General features: G+C 39.8%; 1 protein-coding gene across 9 annotated transcripts in view; it reads right to left on the reverse strand.

The window, feature by feature from the left end:
• Positions 1 to 25,319, reverse strand: part of RGS7 (regulator of G protein signaling 7) — a 501,339-nt gene that overhangs the window by 87,677 nt on the left and 388,343 nt on the right. For 6 of the 9 annotated variants that reach the window (XM_044762807.2, XM_044762806.2, XM_070501516.1 and 3 more), the window contains 2 exons: positions 999 to 1,063; positions 42 to 118 (listed from right to left, as the gene is read on the reverse strand). In XM_044762807.2, coding sequence (XP_044618742.1) covers positions 42 to 118; positions 999 to 1,063 — 142 coding nt within the window. Of the gene's footprint in view, positions 1 to 31; positions 119 to 998; positions 1,064 to 25,319 lie in introns of all 9 variants that reach the window. The other 3 variants (XM_070501517.1, XM_070501518.1, XM_070501519.1) reach the window with 1 other exon arrangement.

A 25,319-nucleotide genomic window follows, 5' to 3' on the forward strand; every position in this document is an offset into this window, starting at 1 on the left:
ACAACTTGAGCAAATCTTCCAAAAGACTCACAAGGACTCACTTTGCTTGTGCTTCTGCTTGCATGAAAATGAACTCCCACTTCCGGGCGAAGGCCCTCTGCAGCCTGGCCAGGCTCTCCTGAAAAAGACACCCCAGCACAGGGGAAGGCTTTCCAGTGCGCATCCTCTCCGCTCCCTTCTAGTTTATCCACCGCACATACATACTCATCAAGAAAACAAGTATAAAACTGTAAAGCAGTAAGTAAACTCTGGTTCTGAATGATAAGTCGTGCTCACTGAATGCAGCTAATCCTCATATTAACAGTCATAGGGGAAACAGAGAAACCTATGATAAATATGAATTTTTATGAATAACTGACTTTAGAGAACACAACTAAAATTCCAAAGTACTAAGATTACCTTGCATAAAAAAAGGGCTCAAGACTAATCTGTTGGATTTTTCTGTGCTCATTTTACTGAGGAACAGGAAAGACATACCTTCTACTACTGATCCAGTCTATCCAGCTCTTGACGGTAATGTAAACTCTTGGCAGCCCACCCCCCATTTCTAGACAGTGCTTCAAATTGAGTCAATCACGGCAGCACAGCCATCTGAACAAACCACATCAAATTAATTCTATCTGCTGATGGTGACCAACCTGAGAGTTTTGCAAAAACCATTTTCCCAGTGTAAATGCTCTTTAATTCTCTACGTTTGGATATCTTCACTCTACATACTATAGATCTAAAGATTTTATACTTGTCAATTTTAGCAAATAAGGTATGTTTCCTCCTTCTACTCTGAGTTTGTGTGTTTAGAATTTCACCACGCTCAATGTGAGTGATTTGAGGAAGCAAGCAAGTCACGCATTTATCAGGTCATTATGCTGCCTGATCCCTGGAAATCTGATCCTTAAAATCTATGAATGTAGAAAGTTAACAGGGTCCCCAGAAATGAGCACAGGTCTTATTCCTGCTCATTTTACGACTTTCTTTGCCAGAAAGGCAGTGGTACTCACAGCTTCGTAGTCTGCCAGCTCCAGCCGCGCCTTGTTCTGCATTGTTCTCTTGCAGAGGTAAACCGCTGCAAGGAAAAATATCAATCATTTCTCACATGTTTGTTAACCCGAAGGCACTAAAAATAAAAATGTATTATTACAAATCAAGACATATTGGTCTTTGCCACTTTTTTCCCCGTTGTAATTTTCTATTTTTTTGACAAAAATAAATAATGTGTAATGTTATTACTGAAATTTAAACATAGCCATATTTATCGTGTTATAGGAAAATAGACATGTTTAGAAACTTGGTAATCATTTCTTTATTTTTATTAAATAGTTGTCATAATTTTATATATAATATATTTTCACTCCCTTCTGTCTTCCTAATTCTTTTAGTGACTAGAATTTATTGTATGCTCTTTTATAGTCTTAAAAAATTAATTAGTTTAAAAAATAAGGGCAAAAAATAAAAGCCTTTTAAATAAGACATCAAATGAGCTTAAAAATCTAGATATACAAATGACATCATTTTGTAAATAGGAAAGGAATTGCCTGAAAAGGGAATCATTATTGCCACATTCAATTATTCTTCTGTCAATGGAAAGATTCTCTTAACGTAAACTGAAGAATTTTTGGCATCTTCTTTGAGTCGTTTCACAAGGACCCATCATCAATCAACTATTTCTTACTAAGAGAGACAAGAGTACAACATCTTACCTAACTGTAATAGGACTACGTTTTAATTCCATTTTCCCGAGGACTCAGTCTCCTTGGCTTCCAGGGAGAGTCCATCTGGGTGGCAGGTTTATGGGATGGGTGACAGAAGGAGAGAGGATGGCGACAGCAGCATTGCCATGTAGTCAAATTTCTTCAGTTATTTCAGGAATATAGTGAATATTATCTTACAATAATATCAAGACATTCAGAGCCCTCTCGTACAGTCTCAATTTCCAGAATATTTTTTGTCATTTTTCCATAATATATGATATTTGAGTCATAATATTAAAGATAAACTATATATTCTAGATGCTGAATAAATCCACTGGATGAGGACTATCATATATTACTTTTTGTAAGGCCAGCTCTGGGAGATGCCTTATAAATTCCACCTTTGCCTTAAGCTGGACCACCCTCAGTTTTTGATAATGAAGTCTAGTTGGCATCACTGAGGAAATACCTTACACGGAAAATCTGAGACCACTGCCTCCACTGATGCTATTTATTCAATTTCTGCCTTCTAAGGTTTCCTGCATTGAAGGTCAAGGCAAAGGTGAGAGCTGACCGTGGGATGATGCTAACATTACTGCAATCTCTAAGGACCAAGAATATAATTTCACAACACATCTTTCTACAACCTGTGAGGGTGATTCTGTTTTTCTACTGTATCAGTAATTTTCAAACTTAGCAATCTTCAAAATTACTGATTTTCCAAATTATTAAAAGTTAAACTTCCAAAACAAAAATGATGCGATGTGTTAATTTCCTAATTGGCTGTAGTTGGGCCTCGCTCCTGAAGAAACTCTCCTCTAGAGGCCACTGGGTTTGTCACAAAATATCTAAAATGCACTCAGCAGTTGGTAAAAAGAGATCATAGTGTATGTGCAACACCCCTGAGGGTGTCTCTTCATGAAAGAAAGATCGAATCTTTTAAAAATATCTAATTAAATAATTTCAGCTTTCCTGTAGAATTACTTTTAATCAAATTTCAAGCCCCAGCTAAGCACTCCATCAGTCGGTCCTCCTCCAAGTCCCCTCCTGCAGCAGCCTTTACTTGTCTCATTGATTCTGGTCATCTAATCTTTGTTCTTTTCAAAATCAGACCTCCTCTGGGAAACATGCTTCTAATCTCATTAGGTGAACTAAGGAATAAGCAGGAGCAGGGAGATTTGTTCTTAGATGGCCGTTCACTAGGAAGTTACACATCCTTTAACATAGGCATCCTAGAATGCCATTTCCTTTACTTCTTTAGGAAGCAGAAGGAAGGTGTGGATAGGCAGCACCCGGTAGAGAGCAGCTGTTTCACAGGTATTTGTTGAATGAATGAAAGAATAAATGAACGAGTGAGATATTTTTAGAAGGAGCTATTTAAAAGTCAAATCAACTCAATGATTTCTCCTAGTCTCTTTGGTAAAAAGAAAGAAGACAAAACGCTGGGATAGCAGAGTAAGGAGCACTCTGGATCCTGCCGAAAGTAGAGCCAATATGGTCGTGCCTGGAAGGGCCTGACTGTCACCAGTGTAGTCTAGACGGTACAGTATGCTGACAGGTACAGAGGATACTTCCATTCTTTATCAGCACAGAGTATCAGCATTGGGCCGGATGTCGATGAGGAAGGAGGTTCAGGTAGATGAAAGAAGGTTTCAATTCCAAAAAATTTCCCAATTTATCAAAGATTGAAAAACATGAGAGTAGTTAGGCAGAGTCAAAACTACTGCTCAGGCCAAGGGTCTCTGTGCCAATCCCTAAGGATTTAGGCACCAAAAGTTATGTATGGACCGAGGCCCAGGGACAAAGGGTCAGCTGCGTTTAACATGAACCTTGAATTTTTTCTGCACTCCCCACATTTTGGAAATATCAATTAAAAAAGCCATTTCTGGAGTTCCACTTAAGATGTTTTCCATGATCGAGGGTTTAATTTCAATTTCAAGTGCAATAGTAGTTTTGTGGGAGACCATAATGAGACAATTCTAAGGACGTAGAGGGTCACACAAAAACGAAACTTAACAGGCTGCCACACCACTGAGTGCAAGGAAGTTTGAGAAGGCCTAGCGCTACTCCGGCTCAAAGAGCTGTGTTGTAAAGGCCTGGAATTTGGCCTGAACACAACTTAGAATTTAGATGGAAAAGTCAAAGCTTCTGGTTCACGTGACTAACTGAATAGAAAGTGAATGCTAGTATTTGTTGTTTCCATTTTATTTCTTCAAGCTCTGTAAGATGGGTTAGTCTGTTGGGCAAACACTCATGTCCATGACAAAACTGCACACAGTTGTACCACGGAGGTCAGCAAGAAGATCACTAAGGTCCCAATATCTGAATATCGATGTAAATACAATTCATAAAGACTCGAGATACAACTGCCAAATAAATATTTGAAAAATATCCAATTTACAACCAAAGTAATACAAATTTAAGACAGATTGTCATGATGCAACCCTATTTTTTACCTTTCAAAGTTTACTTTGTGGGCCAATTCTTCCCCTGTCCTTGAGTAGAAACTCAAGCAGCTTCCACAGTCTTACTTGTCACTCTTGGGCAATTCAAAGAGTCCTAATTTATTAACCAGAATGTCCATCCCAAGTCATAGTTGAAACTCCAAGCTTGGTTTGAAGTCTTGAGCTCTTCCCCTTTTCCCCAGCTTCTGTGAGTGGCTTTGTTCTCTGCCTTGTTCTTCTGTGCCCCCCACCAAGTACTGCTAAACAAGGCTTCCAGTCCTTCTGGGGCTGGAGCATGGGGAGGAATGAGAGAAGAGGGGAGCGCTGCCGTTCTTACTTGACTGATCCCGCTGGGGTGAGGTAGCAGTGTTCTCTGGACTTGGCAGTGGCTTAAAGCTCACTGTGTTTCTCGCGGTATTTTGTGGATGCTTTGGAGAACCTCTCCCTCCCCATCGCTGGGGATCTCTTACCCGCAGTGCCGTTGTTGGGGCTGATCAATGCCATAGCCCTTGGGCCATACCTCTAGCCTCTCTCTATAACGTTGCTTGCCCCTCCAGGCTGCCTGCTAGGGCAGGACTGTGTCACACATGGCTCAGATCATGACTAATAGAAACATTCACGCACTCTCTGCCCTGAAAGAAGGCCACAGAACAAAGCCACCTGTCCTCAACTCCTCCCTCCTTACCTAGACAACCTGTCTCTTGCCCTTTGTAATTCTGAAGCCTGGAAGTTCATAGTCCTTTGTGTCTCCAGGTGTAGGTGACTCCTGTCAAGTGCTCTCAGAAGCCCCTTGAGGTCTCTCTCCAGGGGCTTGAGGTGAGGGGCACCCCTGCTCTGCCCACTCCTCTCGCTCATGGCTGGTGGAGGTAATGACTCCCATCATCCTAACAGCTACAAAAGCAGTCTTCAAGCCGACATCTTACCCATTAATGTGAGCTGATGGCAACTACTGTGATAATGTGCGTGTCAGTCTAGCACAGTACTTTCACACCTGGTTTTGACCCATTTAACACTTTGGCTGGATTTCCATTTTAACACCCAGTTACAAAAATTGCTTTCCACTCATCAAAACAGAAAAGATGTTACGGAGTAAGTGTAACCTATTCTGGCAATAGAAGAGTAAACTAGCGCTGCTGGTGGGCATGTAAACGGGCTATCTTCTGAGGAAGGGTTTGACAATGAGTAATAAAGCTTAAAACATTCATACCTATTGTTCCTGTCTTGTTTTTCTGAGACTATAACCCAAGGAAATAGTATGAAGGGCACAGAGGATTGGAATACAGGAACATGACAGTGACTACAGGAACCCAGTGGGGAATGGGAAAGAAATCACAAATGTTCGTTCAATGAGCTAGTACATTGCCGTTCAAAACGATGAATACAAATTGTTCGACCTCAAAGTTGAAATAATTTAATTTTTAAAACCCTTAATCCTTCATTATAAAACTTCAGACAATACTGAAAAAATATGAATATTAAAGTAAAAAATCATTATAATCTTATTTCTGTCATTATTTTGGTATGTATTCTGAATTTTTCCTTTCTGTATACATCTACTAACATCCACGTGAATATTTGCATTCTTTTTCTTTTTTGAGGAAATTTAGCCCTGAGCTGACATCTGCTACCAATCCTCCTCTTTTTGCTGAGGAAGATTGGCCCTGAGCTAACATCTGTGCCCATCTCCCTCTATTTTATGTGGGATGCCTGCCACAGCGTGGCTTGACAAGGGGTGCCATGTCCACACCCAGGATCCACCTGGCGAACCTGGGGTAACAGAACTGTAATGTGCAAACTTTGCTGTACCACCAGGCCAGAGCCTGAATACTTGTATTGTTATCGAAAAATCTATTTGCATACATTTCTTTAAAATATACTCAAACTGAGGTCCCAGTCGGTGGTGCAGCAGTTAAGTTCGCACCTTCTGCTTCAGCAGCCTGGGGTTTGCCAGTTTGAATCCTGGGTGTGGACCTATGCGCTGCTCGTCAAGCCAGGCTGTGGTGGTGTCCCACATATAAAGTAGAGGAGGATTGGCAGCAGATGTTAGCTCAGGGCTAATCTTCCTCAAAAAAATAGTACTCAAACTGTACCACATCTGCTGTCTTATAAACTTTTTTCTTTAATATTACATTGTGGCTAATTTTTCATATAAATCGGTGCTGTTCTGTCGTAATCAAAAATTATTTCATGATAATCTAGTGTCAAGATATATGGTAATTTATTTAAATAAGCCCTTATTGTGGGACACAACTATGTCCATTGTTTCAGTATTATATACTAATACTTCTTCAAACATAGGTGCATGTATGTACTCATGTATGTATGTATGCGTGTCTTTATTTTTTAGAAATGTTTTATTTCTGAAAAGTGCTATTGCTGAGTCAGAGAGTATGTACCTGTCAAGCCTTTGGATCCTTATAACCAAACTCCGTAAAGTTTAGATACGAGTGGTCCACTTCTGGAGGGTCTATTTTCAGCAAAGCAATGAGTTACCATGTTGAAACCTAGTAGGGTTTCGGAGGGTCGCTGCATTCAGACTCTCCGTTTTTCCCAACCGCTTCCTGTCCCCGCTCACTCTGGGTGAAAGCCGAGACTTCGGATCCCGGTGAGGGGCCGTCACCCTCCGACCTGTTTCCTACCCGGCTAAGACACACACTGGACGCCCGCACACCTCGGCTCCTCTCCCTCTTTCTGGAAAGCTCCGGCCCCGCTCCCCGGGCGGAATTAATATTCTCTCAGTGACCTCTCCCTCCCGCCCCCGGCAGCCTTTTCCCATTTTTGTTCGCGCCACTTTTTAGCTCCTAACATACAAGGTCCGTGTCCATTTCTGTGGTTAGTGATGAGCTTCGTTTCTGCTCCCGCCCGCCCCCCGGCTACATCGTCAGCTCCGTAAGGGTGGAGACATTTGCCCATTTCCTTCACCCCTGTAGCCTCGTGCCTAGAAGAGTATCTGCCACAGGGTAGATGCTCAAAACGTCTTTGTTGAGTGAAAACATCTATACCTGTTTATTTATCATTGGAATATTTTTTTCTTCTGTGAATTAGCTACCCATGACTTAACTTTTCTACTGGGTGATTTGACTTTTTCTTATTAGACTTAAAACCTATTTATATATCAGAGATAGCTAATATTAGATATATATGTAGGAAGGCTTTTGGGGAGAAGCTTAATAAATGATCCAGATACATTGAGTAACTTCAGCAAACTTTGATTTAGTTTGAAATCATATATATACATAGTTACAGTTTCAAATTATTTATACACTTATTATATGTATATATGACATCCACACTACATGTTCTGCAGCCTGCTTTTTCTCCTCCACATAACATTGAGATTCAACCAGGCAGTTTTCTATAGTTTGTTTCTCTTAACTGCTGTAGTCTATCCTATGAATGAAGCACATATTGTCTAACCATACACTTATTATTAAACACTTAGGTTGTTTCTGGTTTTTTTCTTTCTAGTTATATTGAGACATCATTGACACATAGCACTGTGTAAGTTTAAGGTGCACAGCATAATGACTTGACTTATATTTATTGTGAAATAATTCCAGGATAAGTTTAGTTAACATCCATCATCTCGCATAAATACAAAAAAAAATTTTTTTTTCCATGTGATGAGAACTTTTAGGATTTACTCTCTTAGCAACTTTGAAATATACCACACAGCACACTAGGGTCACCATGTACATTACACCCCAGGACTTATTGATCTTATAACTGGAAGTTCCTACGTTTTGACCACTTTCCTCCAATTCCCCACCCCACCTCTGCCTCTGATCTCTTTTTCTATGAGTTTCTTTGTTTTTTTTAGATTTCGCATATAAGTGAGATCATATCTATATATTTTTTAGTCATTACAAATAATGATTCTGTGAAGGTTTCAGTTAACAAAGATTCTTGGAATTGGGGCTGGGGGTTTGTGTGACAGGCACAGTTTGAATTTTATATGACACTGCCAAATTTCTACCCAGCAATGTGTGAATATCCTCACCTTAATGCCAGACTAGGTCTTCTGCCACTCTGGCTGAGAGAGGTGTTTTAGTGTCCCAGTCTTTCATTCTGTTTCTGTTTTCTTCTATTTCCAACCATGTTCATATCACAGATTTGAATGTAAAAGATTTCTATGGAACGTCCGCTTCACTAATTTGGCTCCATTGAATACTCAGAACCTTGCATTAGTTTTCACTGGGTCTATACTGCACCCCCTGGTTTCATTTTCTGCTTGTTTGACCTGGTGTATCTTGGCGTCACCTTTCATTTTAACTGCAACAGTCAGTTTGTTTTACTTATCTTTCCTGCAGACAGATATTACCGGATTTTATTTATGACCTAACCAAAAGATACAAGTTCTTTTAATAGACAAACAAATATTTACATTCATTCTTATATCACTTATGTTTGTTATTACTTTTCTTATGTCCATCTCTCCCTCCCTCCTCCTCGTTCTCTCTGATCGAAATTTCTTTGTTTTCTACCTTTTGGTACATGGAGTGAGTTTTCTTTAATTCCTGCTTTAATAATTTAGAAGTAATAAAACTTTTTACTGTTTCATTAGTGAACATTCTTATATGTTTAAATAAATGTTTGAATATATATTTCTTAAATTATAACCTCAGAAATTAACTGCTTCCCAATGCTTCCCTCCATAAATGAAGGATCTTCACTCCCTCCTGTCTTCCTATTTTTTTAGTAACTAGAATTTATTATATGCTCTGTTATAGGTTTTTAAAATTAGTTATAGTATTCACATTTCATTTGGAAACTATTTCTGTCACAATAATTTACATCCTGGAGGGCATGTAGAGAAAGCTGTTGTCTTAGAAAATTAAAGTGAGAAAACTTTGTCTTTGCACAATTTTTTAAAATCTAAATTTGCTGAAACTTTGTTATCACAGCCCAGCTCCTCCAAAAAGGAGAGATAGCACCCTTTGTGGCTTCCCTTCTTATTGCTGCTTTCCTCTGTGTTTGCTCACTTGTTTTGGAGTGAGGCCACTGCACTGGGGAAGTTGAGCTAGAAAAAGATGCTGATAATCCTGGGTTTTCTGTTCCAGCTGTTGGCCTGCAGGAGCAACAGTCCTTCAAGGAGACTCTGTTGTGCTTCTCCTGTTTCTCTCCTCTGCTCTTAAGCTTGCTGGGCAAATGTCTGAGACAGCCTGTGCTGCTCTGTGAACTCTAGCTGAGGGACCAAGCTTCAGGCGAGGCATATGCCTATGTCTTCCCATGCTAGGTTTAAGCCCAAGAGGCCTGGAGGCAAGATGGGGCAAACCTTTCTCTGCCCTCCTGAGATTTACTCATATCTCCAGCCCTCATGTATTGATATGGGGGATCATTAATGGGGTTGATCAAATTTCATCCAATTCTGGAAAGCTATCCTAAGGCCTTGAGAAAAAAATTATAAGTCCAATATCACCATCTTTTCATTTGGCTAAATTGTATTGATTCCAGAAAAAATACATCTTTCAAATTAGTGTTATGTAGCATTTCCACACTGTCCTAATGATTCATTCTATTCTTTTTTTGGTGACGAAGATTGGGCCTGAGCTAACATCTGTTGCCAATCTTCCTCTTTTTCTTGAGGAAGATTGTTGCTGAGCCAACATCTGTGCCAATCTTCCTCTATTTTACATGTGGGATGCCACCACAACATGGCTTGATGAGTGGTGTGTAGGTCTGTGCCCGGGATCTTAACCCATGAACCTCAGGCCGCTGAAGCAGAGCATGCAAACTTAACCACTATGCCACTGGGTGGCCCCTGATGTCTTTTCTTTGTATTTCATGTAGGGGCAGGGGGGAGCAATTTTGGAACATTTCCGGGAAGTAAGGTGTGTAAACCGGTTCTTGCTTCTTATATCTACCCCAAGATGCAAATATATTTTGTAACAATATGTATGCTAAATGGACATATATTTCGGACCTCAGTCGTTTTTGGATTTTTTAAAAAGCATAAACTGAAATTATCCTTTAGTTTCATTCTAAAGAAAAGAAGCTATTATCTTCTTTAAAAACAGAATTTCCAAAATAATTCTTTGAGGATATTTTAAATTTAATGTTAATACAGTACTATAAAATCTAATATTCATTTAATAATTTTGCCATTAGGAACCCATTTATAGGATTGAAAAGTAAGGAATAACAATAATTTAAGGAATTTTACTTTTTAAAATTTATGACTCAGCAACTCAAACATTACTTAGCTGCGAGATAAGTTAACTCTTAGCAGAAAAATAACTATAGAATACATTATAAAAATGATTTTTAAATAATTTAATTTTCTGCTATGTGTTAATAATGAAGCCTGTGTTACTATAAAGTAGGAGTAGGAGTTCATTATTGTGTGGGATCAAATACCTCATCAGAGATTTCTCAGGGTAAGAGAGACCTACTATGCTAATGGAACACCTGGACTGTGCAAATCACTCTTCACACACCTGCCTCAAAGGCCTAGTATTAAGGAGAAAAACTTCCAGGCATCTCTGGAATAACAGGCAAGAAACTATAAGTATGAAAAGAATTAGGGCTGTGGATTCTGTCTCCTTCAGGAAAAGGAAATGTCACCTAATGATTCTACCATGAGCCCTGCTTCACCTTGATGTGTTTACATGAATTATGTTATCCGGACTTTTAAATCAACTACCTCAGAGAGAAGGTATTGTTATCTTTATTTAATTGATGGTAACAGTGACACCGGAGAACCTGAGTCCACTCCCAAGTGGGCGACCAGAGGGCTCACACAGCAGACGCTCATCACACAGAGTGGCAGCGGCCACGGAGCGGGCTGAGGACTCAGGGTGGAAGAAGCCTTTGTTCTTTGTGTCTTGTTTCCTACCTGGATCCATTTTTCTTAATTTCTGAGAATGTTGCTCATTGTGAATCTTCACTTACTTTAAATTCAGGTCTCTGTGACTTTATCCATAAATTACATTACAGATTGTATGTCTGTTACCCTTACTCCAACCACTTCAACTGCTGAAGAAAAGAAACAGGGCCATTTAATCTATCTTCCTTTGTAGATATAGGACGTGGCTCCTAGAAGGGTTTCTAAGGCTCGTGAGTTTTGGCAATTTGTAATTCCTTATGTTGCTGTAGATTTTTTATTCTTCCCAAATTTGCATTATCTCCCTTAAAAATTATGTTTAACCCTCATCATTTGCTGATTCCATTTCTGCAGATTTCCCTATTGCTGACATTTATTTGTAGCCCCCACATCAATACTCATGGCGCTTTCATGGTCATTCACAACCAGTGACAAGCGGCAAACATTTGAGTTGCCTCACGCGATGGCTCACAGCTGAGGCAGAACGAGGCGACGCTCTGCCTTCCTATTTCAATCTCATACTGTGAACAATGCCTTTTTTTTGTTTTCTATTTATTACTGCAGTTTTTGTGTTTGTATGCTTTTATTTGATGGTTTTTCTGTTTAAAAATGCCCCGAGGCACAGTGCTGCAATGCTGTTCAGGCCCCCCAAGTCCAGAAGGCTGTGATATGCCCATGTGCCTTTTGGAGAAGACACATGTATTAGATAAACTTCCTTCATGCACTACTTATGGTTTGAGTTCAGTGTTAATCAAAAATATATATGAAATAAATGTCTTTCAACAGAAACACACATAAAACAAGGATATGTGTCGATCAGTTGGCAAAAATGTTCTGACCAGAGGCTGGCAGGAACCTAACCTTCTATTTGCCCCAGGAGCAAGGGTTCAGTATTCGCCAACTCAGTATTTGCGGCAACTTTCTAGAACATAACCGCCATGAACAACAGGGATCGACAGGTTGTGATTGCGTCTTACTCCGTCTGTTGGAGAGCCGTGATTAAAATGAGTGTTTTCTATGATAACTAAGATGCCTACAGAAGTCTCAGGGCTCTGCCCGTCATTTGCAGTCACTCCTGACTGTCCATTCTTTCATAGATAGCATGATTATCTCTTTTGCTTATAACATTTAGTAGATTTTAAAATCAATATATATCTATTTTTCAAATGTAGCACAACAAGAAACACCATACTTTAACTTTTATCATGACATTTCTGAACCACTGTTTTAATTAAAAGTTTAGCTTTCAAGTAAATTTCCCATAATACTGAGTCAAGAGTTCTTAATTTCTCCTTCTCCTATTTAAATTTATCAAGCAAAGCAATAGGTTCTGACAATCAGCACCTTTTCCAAGAGTACCTCAGTAAATCCTCCAGTAGGAATATGAAACCTAATAGATAATTCCAAAGGGCTGTGGAACTTTCCAATGAATGACTAATCCGTGGCCTTTGAATCCGGACTAAAATCATCATGAATGGTACTTTTGGATACCTGAACTCAATTCCTCTCCACTCTATTTTCTTGGTTTTTCTCAGATAAAAAGAGAGACATATAGGCAGAATATTATAAAATAATAGTATAGCCGGAAGGATGAGATTGACATCCTAAATTACGAGCCGAATCTCTCAGGACATTAGACTCATGCTCTGCCCATTGTCTGATCCCCTGACCATCGATGTGGAAAGACCAATTCACAGAGGTCCTAGGAGAGGCCGGGGTGTAGTAGGAAAAGCAATGGTGTATGAGTTCTGAGATCTGGGGCTGGCAGCCCTCGTTAACTGTGATCTTGGCCGAGTCACTTAACCTCCCTGAGACCTCAATTGCTCAGCTACATAATGACAATAGAAATACCTGGCGTGTCTATTCCACAGGTTAGGATGGTAGGAGATGATATACAGGAGAGTGCTGTGTTAACTACAAAGGGAGAGTAATGTATGGAATTACTCGATATATTGCCCTGTAAGTTCACTGGAAAAGCTTCCACTTAAAAGGAAATCATAGTGAGTACTTTTACAAGTGAAATCTCCTTTCAAAAGCCTTATTGGGTATGGATTTTTATATGAAGTTACTGTTCCTTTTCAAGTGAGACACTACAAAGAGGACCCTTGTTTGAGTTTTTTTAGTGTCTCATTTGTGAGGTCTCTCCTCTTTTAGAACTGCCATAAATTAGCACTAAGAAGAATTTTAAATAATAAAAATTAAGCACGTATGTCTTGTTGCATCTGGAGTACACGGCCCAATGACTTTGTAATCTTTTTCAAATTTTATCTAGAAATGTATCTCAATTTTAAACATGTGGCTAATTTTGACAGACAACTTTATGATTAAATTATATTTTTAATCCTCAATTTTGTTTTCCACTTTTTTTATCCTCTCATTCTTTTTCTGCTTATGATCTTTTATCATCTCAATACTGAAACCCTGTGTATAACTAAGCAAGTGATCAATATTCTCTATTGATAGCTGCTCCCAGGTTTCTGGGCCATTTTTTATTCATTTATTATTCATTTAACAAATAGTTACTAAATGCCTACTGTGTACCAGGCTCTGATCTAGGTGATGCGGGTACAGCTGTGAACAAAACAGTCAGGAGCCCTGTCCTCAATGAGGTTACCCTCTAGGGAAATTCACAGCAGAGATGGCCCAGAGCCGGCACAGAAGACAGGGCTGCCACTGGCCCGGCACAGCGCACTGGGGGCGGAGCCTGGAGCTGGGCTGCTGTAATCCTGCACTCTACCGATAGAGGGCGACACGGTACCAATTACTCTCTGGTCTCGTCCTGCGACACGAAAAGATGGTAGTTTTACAAGGGTTTTAGGAATCCTAAGGGGATGAGAGGGTCTATGCGGAGTAATTGCATGAAGCTCCAAATTATCTTTAGTTCTTGGAGAAGAACAGACTCTCTGCCTTTAAGAGGAAAAAACAGAAGAAGAAGGAAAAGTGAGACAGGTGTGTGGATCTCGAATGCATTCATTGGTTCGCCCAGCAAATGTTCATTGAGTGCTTACCGTGGGCCAGGCTTTTCCCATGTCCTGGGGACGCGGTGGTGGACCCAGAGGACCCTCACTGCTCTTAATTTACATAGTGCCGGTCCAGAGTGTGACAGACAATACGTAGTACTATAAATAACGTCGTAACAACGCCCGGTGTTTATCGAATCCTTTACATGTGCCAGGAATTAGAGGAGCCTTTCATGTACATTATGTTGTTTAAGTCTCATGGCCGCACTAACAAGCACGTGCTATTAATTTTCCCATTTTGCAGATGAGGCAGTGTAGGTAGGATGAGATCAAGTCATTCCTGGTTGAGGCAAGAGTCAGAGTCAGGCCTTGGACACGAGAACCCACACGGTTAATCACCAGGGAAGGTGGAGAGCATCGATCGGGTAAGAGGGAGGTGGGGACAGGCAGAGAGGTTTTGGAAGGGGGATGGTAGGATCCGCAAAGGCCTCTCTGAGAGGCATCGTTTGTGTTGTGACCTAAATTGGGAGAAGGAACCAGTTCTAGAAGGATCTAGAGGCAGAGGGCACCCGTCAGAGTATAGCAAGGAGCACGGCCAGGCGGTAGCACACAGGGTGTGTTCAAGGAAGAGGCCAGGGTGGGGAGCAGCAGGGTGCCTGGAGCCTGGAGGGGAGGGCAGTGCTGGTGGGGTGCCGGGCTGGACTGGGAGCTCCGCACCGGCTGAGGTGTGGGTCCCCGGGTAATGGGAACTCCTGGGGGTGGTAAGTGCGAGGAGCGATTCCACGTGACTCACATGTAAAAAATTCCTCAAGCTTATATGAAGCAAATGGACTGTAAAAGAAGGAGAGTGGATAGCACAATTTTTAGCAATAATAATAACAATAACAATGACGCAGTCGAAAAACAACACAACATAGTTGCTGTCTTAATGATGGTTGAAATACACTCTTGTTTTGTTCTATGATAACCCACCTGGTTTCTGTTATTTATCTAAATAGAGAGCAATCTCATATGACTCATGTGGTGATTTTGAAACTTGAGCACAGAACATCCCTAGACGATGGGAGATCTGAAAATAGCCCCGGGTGGTTTTATGGTAACCCCTCCCGACGTGCACTGGGGGTTGAGGGTGGCTCAGGGAAGCGGCCAATAGGGTAGAAAAAGCTGATTTTAAAAGCAGCTTGGCTAACCTCTGTGCAATTCCCTCTGGAAGTTTCCATCTCTTCTTTCTTCACTCCTCCTATTTGCCAAAACAAAAACTGGGTTGCAGAATCTTGGCTCGCCCCCACTGCGCTCCCTTCCTCGGTCCCGTGTAACGTGTCCTTAACAAAACGGAGCAGTCTGTTTCCTGGCTGACAGAACGACCATGGCCTCTGAGCTCTCTTCTTTTCAGAAGAGAATGATAATACTAATAATAGCTTGAAGATAATAATAAGGATAATGCAAATGAGCATTATAATATAGTAGTTGCTATGTGGCGGCACTGTTTTAATGCTTTGTCAATGAACCAGTTAATCCTCGAAACAACCCCACCAAGTGCGAGTATTATTGTTACCTCTGTATTACAGATGAGGAAATGGAGGCACGGGGTGGGGGGGGGGTGGGTTATATGGCTTATTCGAGGACACAGCTAGTAAGTGGCTGAGTTGGAATTTGAACCCAGTAGGAAAGGAGCATCCTCATTGAAGAAAAAAAATATTTAGAACAAACTCTGAGTGGAGGCTGAATCCTAAAATGTAAAGTAACTTGGAGAGCAGTTTCATACATTTTCCTGCTGAAATGAGGGCAGAGGATATGCCGGACAGTACAAGGAAAGCATGTTAAAGTAGCCTGATGATGCAGAAGAAAAGGATCAGGATGAGACAGAACTTTGCAAAACCATTTAAGGCCCTGTTGTGATAACTTCTAAGAAGCTCAACTTTAATTTTTACCCTTAAACGTTGTACCCATTTATTGTGTTCCTTTCCTTCTCTTTGGAACGTCTACTAGGCTCTTTCCATTGGAACTTCTCCAGAGGTGTCAAGCATGACTTCTTGATTGTTTAAAGGATATTAAGGAATGATTTGTGACCAGAGCAGCATTTCAGATCTGCAGATGGCTCAGAATTATTCTGGTTAAGATTACAAAGAAATAAGTGAACCAAATTTTTCCACAAACCCAAGAAAAACATACAATGGGTAAGAGCTTTCACAGAGGTACAGATAAGGAAGCATTTCCAAAAGTCAGTGAACTGATGCCTCTTCCTAGTTGGGTGACTTGAGAAAGTCATCTGTCCTCTCTGAGCCGGATTCCTGAGAAATGGGCATTTTAATACATTTTTTTTTCCCGACTTCACAGCGTGGTTGTAAAAATTGAAGGACATGATCAATGCAAAAGCCTTTGGACAACTTATAATGTCTGAAGCAAATGTAGGATGAAACACATCTGCTGTGGAACTGATTATCAGCTCTTTAGTCAAGACTGATTATAATTCTAGGTGTCACTTCAGATTCAAAAGAACATATAATTTTTAGAAATAAACTGGAATTTGGCTTTATGACCTTAGCAATAACTTCATTTTTTATAATAATCAACAGTATATTTATATTCAGAATCTCCTCGTAATGCATACATTTCTTAAAGCTATGGTTAGTCAAAATATATTAAGAGATTAAAATGGATGCATTTTTTTCAAATGTATGATGTGATTTTCTATTAAATGTATTCATTTGTTCATTAATTCATTCAATGTGCCAAGTAACATTCTAGGCATTAAATACAAAGATAAGTCAGTCAATATTCCTACTCTTCTAGGTTCTTATGGTAAACTGGGAGGAGATAAATACATAGGTAAACAATAATTATTTTTAATATTTTGCTATACATTTCATAGATAAGTGAATAACCACCATCACTCACCATGACAGTTTATTGTACAAGTCCATTTCATATATGTTATCTCTTTTAAGCCTGACAGTAATGGTATGAGTTAAAAAAGCATGTTTATAATTTTTTAAATTAAATGTGAAGTATAAGGCTCAGAATGGAAAGGAGTTTGGCTAAAGTTCTCAGTCAGCCGCTGGAAGAGCTGGGGCACAGCCAGAGGCTTTGGAGCAAGAAGTTCCTGGAGCTTCTCAGAGGCTCTGAGAGAGTGGGAGGATGTTAGCATCATCCAGCAAGGCGATGCCCATGGTGGGGGGCGTGGTTTGTGGTAAAAATTTCTCATACTGCTTCCTCATTTAGTATTCACATAAGTTAATTAAATCAAAGTAGATATAATGCATCGTACTATTACATGTAAATGGTTCCCTTAGCAGATCTTATGTTTCTCTCACACACTTGGCTTCCATTCTATTTTGAGGCTCATAACAATTATATGTCCATTTAGAATATGAAATTAAAACCAAGTATTCTAAATCGCTTCATCATCTGACAAATTTTGATACATTTCTGACATCTTATAATTATGTCCCTTAAAATCTCTCTGGAAGTTCGAGGACAAGGGCTATTATGTGTCTGCTCAAATGTAATTTCAAACAGCAGCGGTAAGCGCTCAGTATTATTCTGCAAAGACAAGAGCCCCATAGCACAAGCGTGGAACTCCTTCTTAAAATTCAGAGACGGTCATCTCTAATGTTGCTGCTCTCAGACCTACGTTGTTGTCTTCCTACCAATTTGAGCACAGATAGTTGGTGTCTTTAGAGCTAAGTACAATGCCATTGGACCACACGGTAAATTCTAAGAACACAGCCTCTTCATGTACTCATTCAGTCACTCAATAAATCTTTATTGAATGCCTACTGACATTCCAGATACTGTCCTAGACACAGGAAATACAAAGTTATATAGGATTTAGCCTTTGAACTTTAAGTGGCTCTCAATCCGGTGAGAGACCGTTGACTTCGCACCGCAGGGCCACCTCTGATCTGGTGGAGTGGAGGTCCAGGAAGGCTTTCCTACCCTGGGGTGTGTTTGCTGGGTCTTAAAGGACCAGCAGTGTTAATCTAGCCATGAACTTTCTACATGACTCGGTCTTTCTTTGATTCTCTTGTTCTTTGCACTTATTCTATGCACTATTATTCTATGCATACATCTGTTACGATAAATAGTTACACATAAAGAAATCCCTAAGGAAAAAAAATGCCAGCTTCTAGGTAAAACAGCAGATGGATTTTTATATACAGGAGCTTGGTAGGAATCAATTTCCTTTCTCTTCCTTTATTTATTTAGCTTATGTTAAAATCACGCATATTTCTCCCATTGTACTTGAAAACACATGTTTAATCATACTTCTCCCGAAATTGTTTTGAAATAGGTCTTAATAGCCTTCTATCTGAAATGTGTTATGTGCAACCTTGCTGCAAGGATGCCCTCTACAAAGAGTGATCTCGAAATGCTTTTGCTCATGCACCCGCTTCAGAAAAAATGATAGAAAAGCAGATTTTTTAATTTCACTTTAAAATTTTTCACCATAAATTTAAATATTTGCAAATTGTGCAATTCTGGGGGATGGTAAATATCCACATTTAAAAGTAAAACTATTAAACCTCTCTTTTAAATGCATCCAACGGGCTCTGAATATCAAAGAAAATATGTGAACAAGCTCCTCCGTGGGAGAAATTTGCATTATTCTTTATTCTTCTTCAACTCACGTATTAATTACACTGTCCCTACAGAATCCATCCAAAGGATGACCTACTAGTCTTCCCTGTAACAACAATATATTTATAAATTAATTTAAATTTTAAAATGTCCTAACATTATAAGGCTCCTATGAAAAATTCCTTCTGGCTTCAGTTACCTTGACAATGATTATTAATCCATAGTTTACACAAATAACATAAATATATTGCAAAATTTTCTAAATAATTACTTTAAAAAGTGAAATCTTATAGCAAAATTTTCTCTTAATATGAGAGTTTTTTCTTAAGAGGCAGATTTTCAGGATGCGTAGAAAGACGTTAAAAAAAACACAAAAAACTTGAGGAAATATAATCCCTTACACCTACAATTCCCCTGAACACCACCACAAGTAGGTGGATGTCTTCAGGGGAAGAAGTAACCCAGTCCTAACTGTTTTGTAATTTCCATTGTGAGTCCTCCCTGAGTATATTATTTTGAAGTATGTTTTTAAATTATCAAACATATGAGATATGGGAGTTTTTCATAACTGATATATTATTGTTGTCTGCCATTTTAATTCCATTTCGACTTAAACTTCAAAATTAATCATTTTAAAACAACCAGTGCTTATTTAGACATTTACCAATTTCTTTTCTCATCGTTGCTTCTTGCATTTCCTTCTTTTTCTCTTGGTCTAATTTCCAAGATGTAACATAGGCCGTTCCCTCTTTGCGGGAGGGGGGAGTAGGTTGGAGAAGAGAATGGAATCCATTGAAGGTTTGTTGACAAAATAATTAATGCAGGAACTAAAGGTACACAGTGTACAACCTTCTCCCAGAAGAGAGCAAGTTTGTTAACAGTACAAAGCTTTGACATTCCTTAAAGCATGCTTTGCTGCATTTTTTGTGTGGCCCGCGAGTAATAGTTCCTCTTTGATACATAGACTTTTATCTGTATGTGAGGAGAGAGTATAAAATAAACTCATTTTCCTTTGGAATTTTAGAGCAAGTCTAATTATTTAGAACTATAATCTGAGTATTTCTTTTTTTTTTTTTTGAGGAAGATTAGCCCTGAGCTAACCTCTGGTGCCAATCCTTCTCTTTCTGCTGAGGAAGACTGGCCCTGAGCTAACATCCGTGCCCGTCTTCCTCTACTTTATATGTGGGACACATACCACAGCATGGCTTGACAAGCAGTGCCGTGTCCGCACCCGGGATCCAAACCGGCGAACCCCGGGCTGCTGAAGCGGAACGTGCGCACTTAACCACTGCGCCACCCGGCTGACCCCTAATCTGAGTATTTTTATTGAAATATTGCTTGTAACCTGCAGTTTTACAAAAGAATAACAGTTTTTTCTCTCTCTTCTTCCTATTTCTGTCTCTCTCTAAATCTCTGTTGTTTTCAAGTTGCCCAGAGAGTTTAAGCAATAAGGATCCAAATTTAGGAAAACCGGCTTTAAAAGAGAACACTTTTTCTCTATTATGCATTAGTTGGGTAAATGAAATCGTCCTTTCTATGGGGTTGGGCAAAGAAGGTCTGGAAAAGTTTATGTGCATTGCCTAACACTGAATATTGACCATTAGTCAATGAAGCTAGATAATGTGGGATATTAGCCTCAGTCTAAAAAAAAAGAAAAAAAAAGACATGGATATAAACATATTTTTAAAAAACTACTGAATAAAATGCAATTCATATTCTTTCCAGTTTCAGTGTATAATGCATATTATTTGAAATGTTTCACAAATTGCTAAATATAGAAACATCATAAATGATACTACAATATTGCTGTGTGCTTACTAGTAAAGATTACCAGTAGTTAATACTCCTGCTAGTTCAGAGGACAAAGGAATTACAGACCACGAGGTGCTAAAATGATCCTTGTCACTCTGGGTATGAACCTCGAAACTTAGACTGTGCACCTTAAAATCTATTTAAAGTTTCCGAGGAAACCGATGAAGATATTTCAAGATGAGAATAATGTGATTTGCGAATCAAAATCCACTTAAGACTGTTGACACAGCATTATGTGTTAATTGGTGCTTGCCACCGTTTTTTAGAAAGCCAGAAAAAACATGTTACGTTCATGAATCTAGCAATAATTGAGACAGCAGCCCTCATTTTCTTCTCTGTCTGCTCTGTTAAGATATGTCAAATATAATGAAGAATATGTCAAAGAGTTCTTTGTTACAGACTATGATTTTGCAAAATTAAAAAAAAAGAGAGTCAGAGCATCAAAAGAACCAGAAATCTATGGGAGTTGGCAGAAAGAGGAAGGAAGGGAAGTTTGGCTTGGTAACCATTTATGGTTGATGTTCCGCTGGGTATAAAATGGGATTTGATTTTGAAATCCCAGTTTACGAAAGAGGAAACTGAAGCTCAAAAAAGTTAAGTCACTGACACAAGGTCACAGCTATTAAATGCCGAGTCAAGATACAAAGCAGTTTGTCTGATTCCCAAACTCATACTCTTCCCAGTGCATCGTGCAGAAAGAATGGCAAGTAAAATGCTGTGCATGCATGTACTCGGTGGAAGTGCTGAGCTGGGAGTTCAAGTCCTGAGCTGACGTATGTTCTAGACAAAGAGCTGGAGGTCGGGGAAAGGTCATGCTGGAGGTATGTTGAAGCGTAAAGTTGGGTTTTGGACCCTGCCTGTTGCCTCTCCTTGACTGTAAGTCAACGTGGACCAGGGACTACCTCTCATTTACCTCTGCTCCTGCCATTGCATGAACACACTGCCTTGCATTCTTAGATGCTGGGTAAGTACTGTTGAAGTGCTTTGACAGAATTGGTCATGTCAGGTATGAAATAAAATTAATCAGTGAAAACTGTCAGTTGGAGCTTTGAATCTTGAACTACCAATTTCCCGGTGTCCATCTGACACCTGGCACTGTACCGCGACCCAGTATGGTGACACAGATTTCAGCAGGGAAGTCCACTGTGTTTGCATTCACTCCAGTGGCCTGAGGCATAGAAATGCTAACTGGGGACCAGGATCTTTAAGCAAATGTCTATAAAGGTCATCCTGAAGGCTGTGCTGGTCACTTTGGAAAGAGGCCGTAGAACTATTCACTGTGATCACGCCTCCTGATCTGTGCATCTATGCTGTGGACAGGCTGCCAGGTATCTCAGTGAATGCCCTCTTTAGGGTCCTGCACCAGCTTTTGGACAGGATTTAACCTCCAGAGTGTACTCAGCAATTGCTAATTAGTGTCCAGGTGGTTCCATCCCCAGAAGTCACTCTTGGCATATTTTAATGTCAGGATGTTTCATCTGGTGATTTGAACTGAGAACTCGAATAGTCAGCTGGGCAGAGGAATTCTAGGTCCTCCTATAGCCTCAGTAGAGACATTGTTCTTCCCCAGCTGGCAAGATATGTCTCAAACAGAAATATGTTTAAGAAGGCTTTGCAAACCGTGCACTTGGCTTTCCCCTCCAGGGCATCAGCCTGAGGTGCAGCCCTGGAATGGACACACAGCACAGTAATCGGGGAGGACAATGTGTCATCACTGCTACTTTTATTACAACAGCTGGAAGCTTGCCAAAGCTTCACAAAGAAACCAGAAAGCAACAGCAGGAGCCGGGGTAGCCTTGTAAAAATATTTCTTGGCTTAAAGAAGAACTTCTTTAACAAGAACCTGACACCTCAAATTTAGCACAAAAGCATAGCCCAGGTCAATCACAGAAAACGCAGCTTGCCAGAATTGGTTCCATAACAATGATAGAAACACAACAGCATAGCCCATTTGGTATACGTAATAGCCTAAGAAAAGTTGCAACCATTTAAGAATAAGCTATTGAAAATCTTTATGGAATACTCTGCTAAGTTCAGATCCAGGCATCTTCCTATTTGTCTGACTTTTTAGTGCATTTTAAACTTGGCCAATAATGAGAGGTATGACCTTGGCTTGGCGAGTCCTGTTGCTCTCTGGGACTCAGCTGCTGCTTCTTTAGCTAAGATGGTCGAATTGGATAATCTCTCAGGTTCCCTCCAGCTCTGACATCCCATGACCGGAGGAAGTCATGGTTTAACACTGACACTGACATTCTGGGGCAAGGGAGAGCGTTAGTGCGTGCAATCGCCATGCCGACAGAAAATTAAAAATCTGGCCAGCGTCCTCAGGCTTACTTTCTTGGTTCACTTTCCTTTGAGGGTTTTTGTCTAGTGTGATTTAAAGCAAGATGAATCTCCCTTCTGTTAAGAGAATGTAGAAACAGAACACTAAAGTCCTGCCACCTCTTCTTTGCTGAAGGAAAATATGAAATAGATTTGCAAATTGCCCTTGATGTAGGTTTTAATTAAAAGACTTTTTTTTTTTTTTTGCAAATCATTTGGGCTTAGAAGTAGTTTTGTTTGAGCTCTACAGCACAAAAAGCTTCTGTTACCTACAAGAGAATCACACGATGTGGAATATTTACCACTCAGAATGTAAAGGCCCTGTGTCTATTTTCCCACGTTGAGAAAGTTTCAAAGTACGACCAAACGCTAAATCTTGTCCTTTAATAAATCAGCAATAGTCTGTTCCCCCCTGCCACTCAATGTTAAAACAATGAAAAAAATAAGACCTCTCTTGTTGATACTTTTATTAACCGAAACTGTCTTAGTTTTAATGGCTAGACCTGGGAAGACCAAGTCTTCATGAAACAGTATCACCAATTCATAAAATACATGCCAATTTGGGTTTATTTAAATTATAAATGATCTCTCTAATGGTCTTTTAATATTTTAATTTTCCCTTTCATTCTTTGATCTTCAAAAAGTCTCCATAAGGAGTCAAAGCCCTCTTTGCTTTTTATCATGGCCACTGTGATTAGCTATTTGTCTGCGGTAAAACTTTAAATGAAATGAATGTCCTTCCTGTAGTTATTAAGCCTAAACACAAGGGGGAGTTTTGTTTGCACACCGTCAGAGCCCCCTACCTCCTTTCTACTCCATCACCATCAAGTAAAAGCTCTACCTCAGCCAGGATATTTCCATCCTGACCCAGGTCCCCAGTAACTTCTCCCTCACCAGTGGATTTGCACAATTACAATGTTCTAAGTGTTTCCATGGTGGTGTCAGTAGAAGAAAGGCACCCGATTATGTGATTCAATCCATTCACAAGGAAGCTAGAAGGTTTACCCAAGGAATTGGGACTGGGAGAGTTTTTTAATCCAAACAAACCCCTACATCTACGATTCTCAAAGCAAAGCCTGCAGTCCACTGCTGCAAGGCTTCTCCTGAAGGGCTATAAGATGACCGACACCGCAAGTGTTTCCTTTAGTTTGTGTAGGAAAATGGCAGGCACAAGGGTTATGCTAAAATTTGGAATGCATAAACTAAAATTAGCTGGTTAATAGAATGTACTGAGGCCTCTAGTTCAGACTTTGCTAAGAAATCTGACTGACACTTGGCAATGTTGCAAAGTTTTGAATGCATGTCCATGGATAATGGGGGTTCCAGTTACTTTCCAGGAGGATATTTGTTTATCAGTGCAACCTCAGTGTTGCTATGAGTTGGTTGTGATTTTCAGTGACTGATGTTCATGACCTTAAGTTGAAAATTAATGTTTATTTCATATCATCCTCATCAATTTAGTTTGTTATGAATTGCTTGGTTAACCCTATGGCGACTCATGATGCATGTTTGCATCAGTGACATTCCTAGCTTATAAGCTTTTGATAAATTTACAAGTAAACAGCATGCACACATTACGGTCCACATATGAGCTATCCATACCCCCTTTTTTCTGAAACAGATAAATCCATTTCTCCTTTATATTCCCATTCTTATCCCACAGTATTTCCTCTACTGTGCCACTTTATTTTTATTTTTTCTACCTAAAACTTACTTAGGGCAAGATAATGGAGCTGTAGAGTCTTTTACCCTACCTAAATGTGCCATAATTAGAGTGTTTGAAATTCAGCTCTAACTTACAGCATGGATGGATGGGAAAATATTCCAAACAGTATTGCCTGTTAAGAATCAGCATACTGTAGAAGGAGAAGTGCTGGATTCTGGACTGAGTTAGGAATCCTCTGCTCATTCCTACTCTATCCTGGGCAGGAAGCTAAACATATGTGACAGATGCATTGGTCTTCCTGCTTTCTCTAATCTCTCTTGTTTTATTAAAGCTTCCCCTTATTTTCAAAATAAATCCAACTCTCTTCCATATTGAATACCACACCACTAATTCAGCATCATTTCCATCTAGTGAGCAGGCTCACTCTTTCCCTTTTTCTCTCTCTCTCCTCCATCCATCCATCCACTCATCTATCCATCTACCCATCCATCCATCCATCCATCCACCCATCCATACATTCATTTCTTTCTCACTTCATTGCCAAGTATTCGGGAATGCGGACCAAGCTTATTTCTGCCTTTGCTTCCTCATTTCTCATCCCCTCACTGAAATCTGATCTCCCACATCTCTTTCTCATTCTCTTTTTCCTGGTACCTCTTCTGATAATTTCTTCTTAAATGTTGATATTCTCTAGGTTCCAACCTAGGCCCTCTCTTTATCTCACTCTACATGTCCTACCTGAATGATCTCATCCACAACCATGCCTTTAACTACCGTATAGACACTAATGACTCAAAAATCTTCCTGTCAAACACCAACCCCTCTCCTTTACTCCAGAATTGCATGCTCCAGAATAGCCAGCTGCATACTAGTCATGTGTAGCTAAACATCCAGCTAGCTATACGTCTTATAGACACCATCATGTGTGGAAATCTAATTGAGAAATACTCATGCCCAATGGATCAGGGATGAAAGGCAAGTCTGCTGGAATGGAAAAAGCATAAAATTCAGTCAGAAATCTTG

Source organism: Equus asinus, chromosome 30, assembly GCF_041296235.1.
Source record: "Equus asinus isolate D_3611 breed Donkey chromosome 30, EquAss-T2T_v2, whole genome shotgun sequence".
NCBI classification, from domain to species: domain Eukaryota; kingdom Metazoa; phylum Chordata; class Mammalia; order Perissodactyla; family Equidae; genus Equus; species Equus asinus.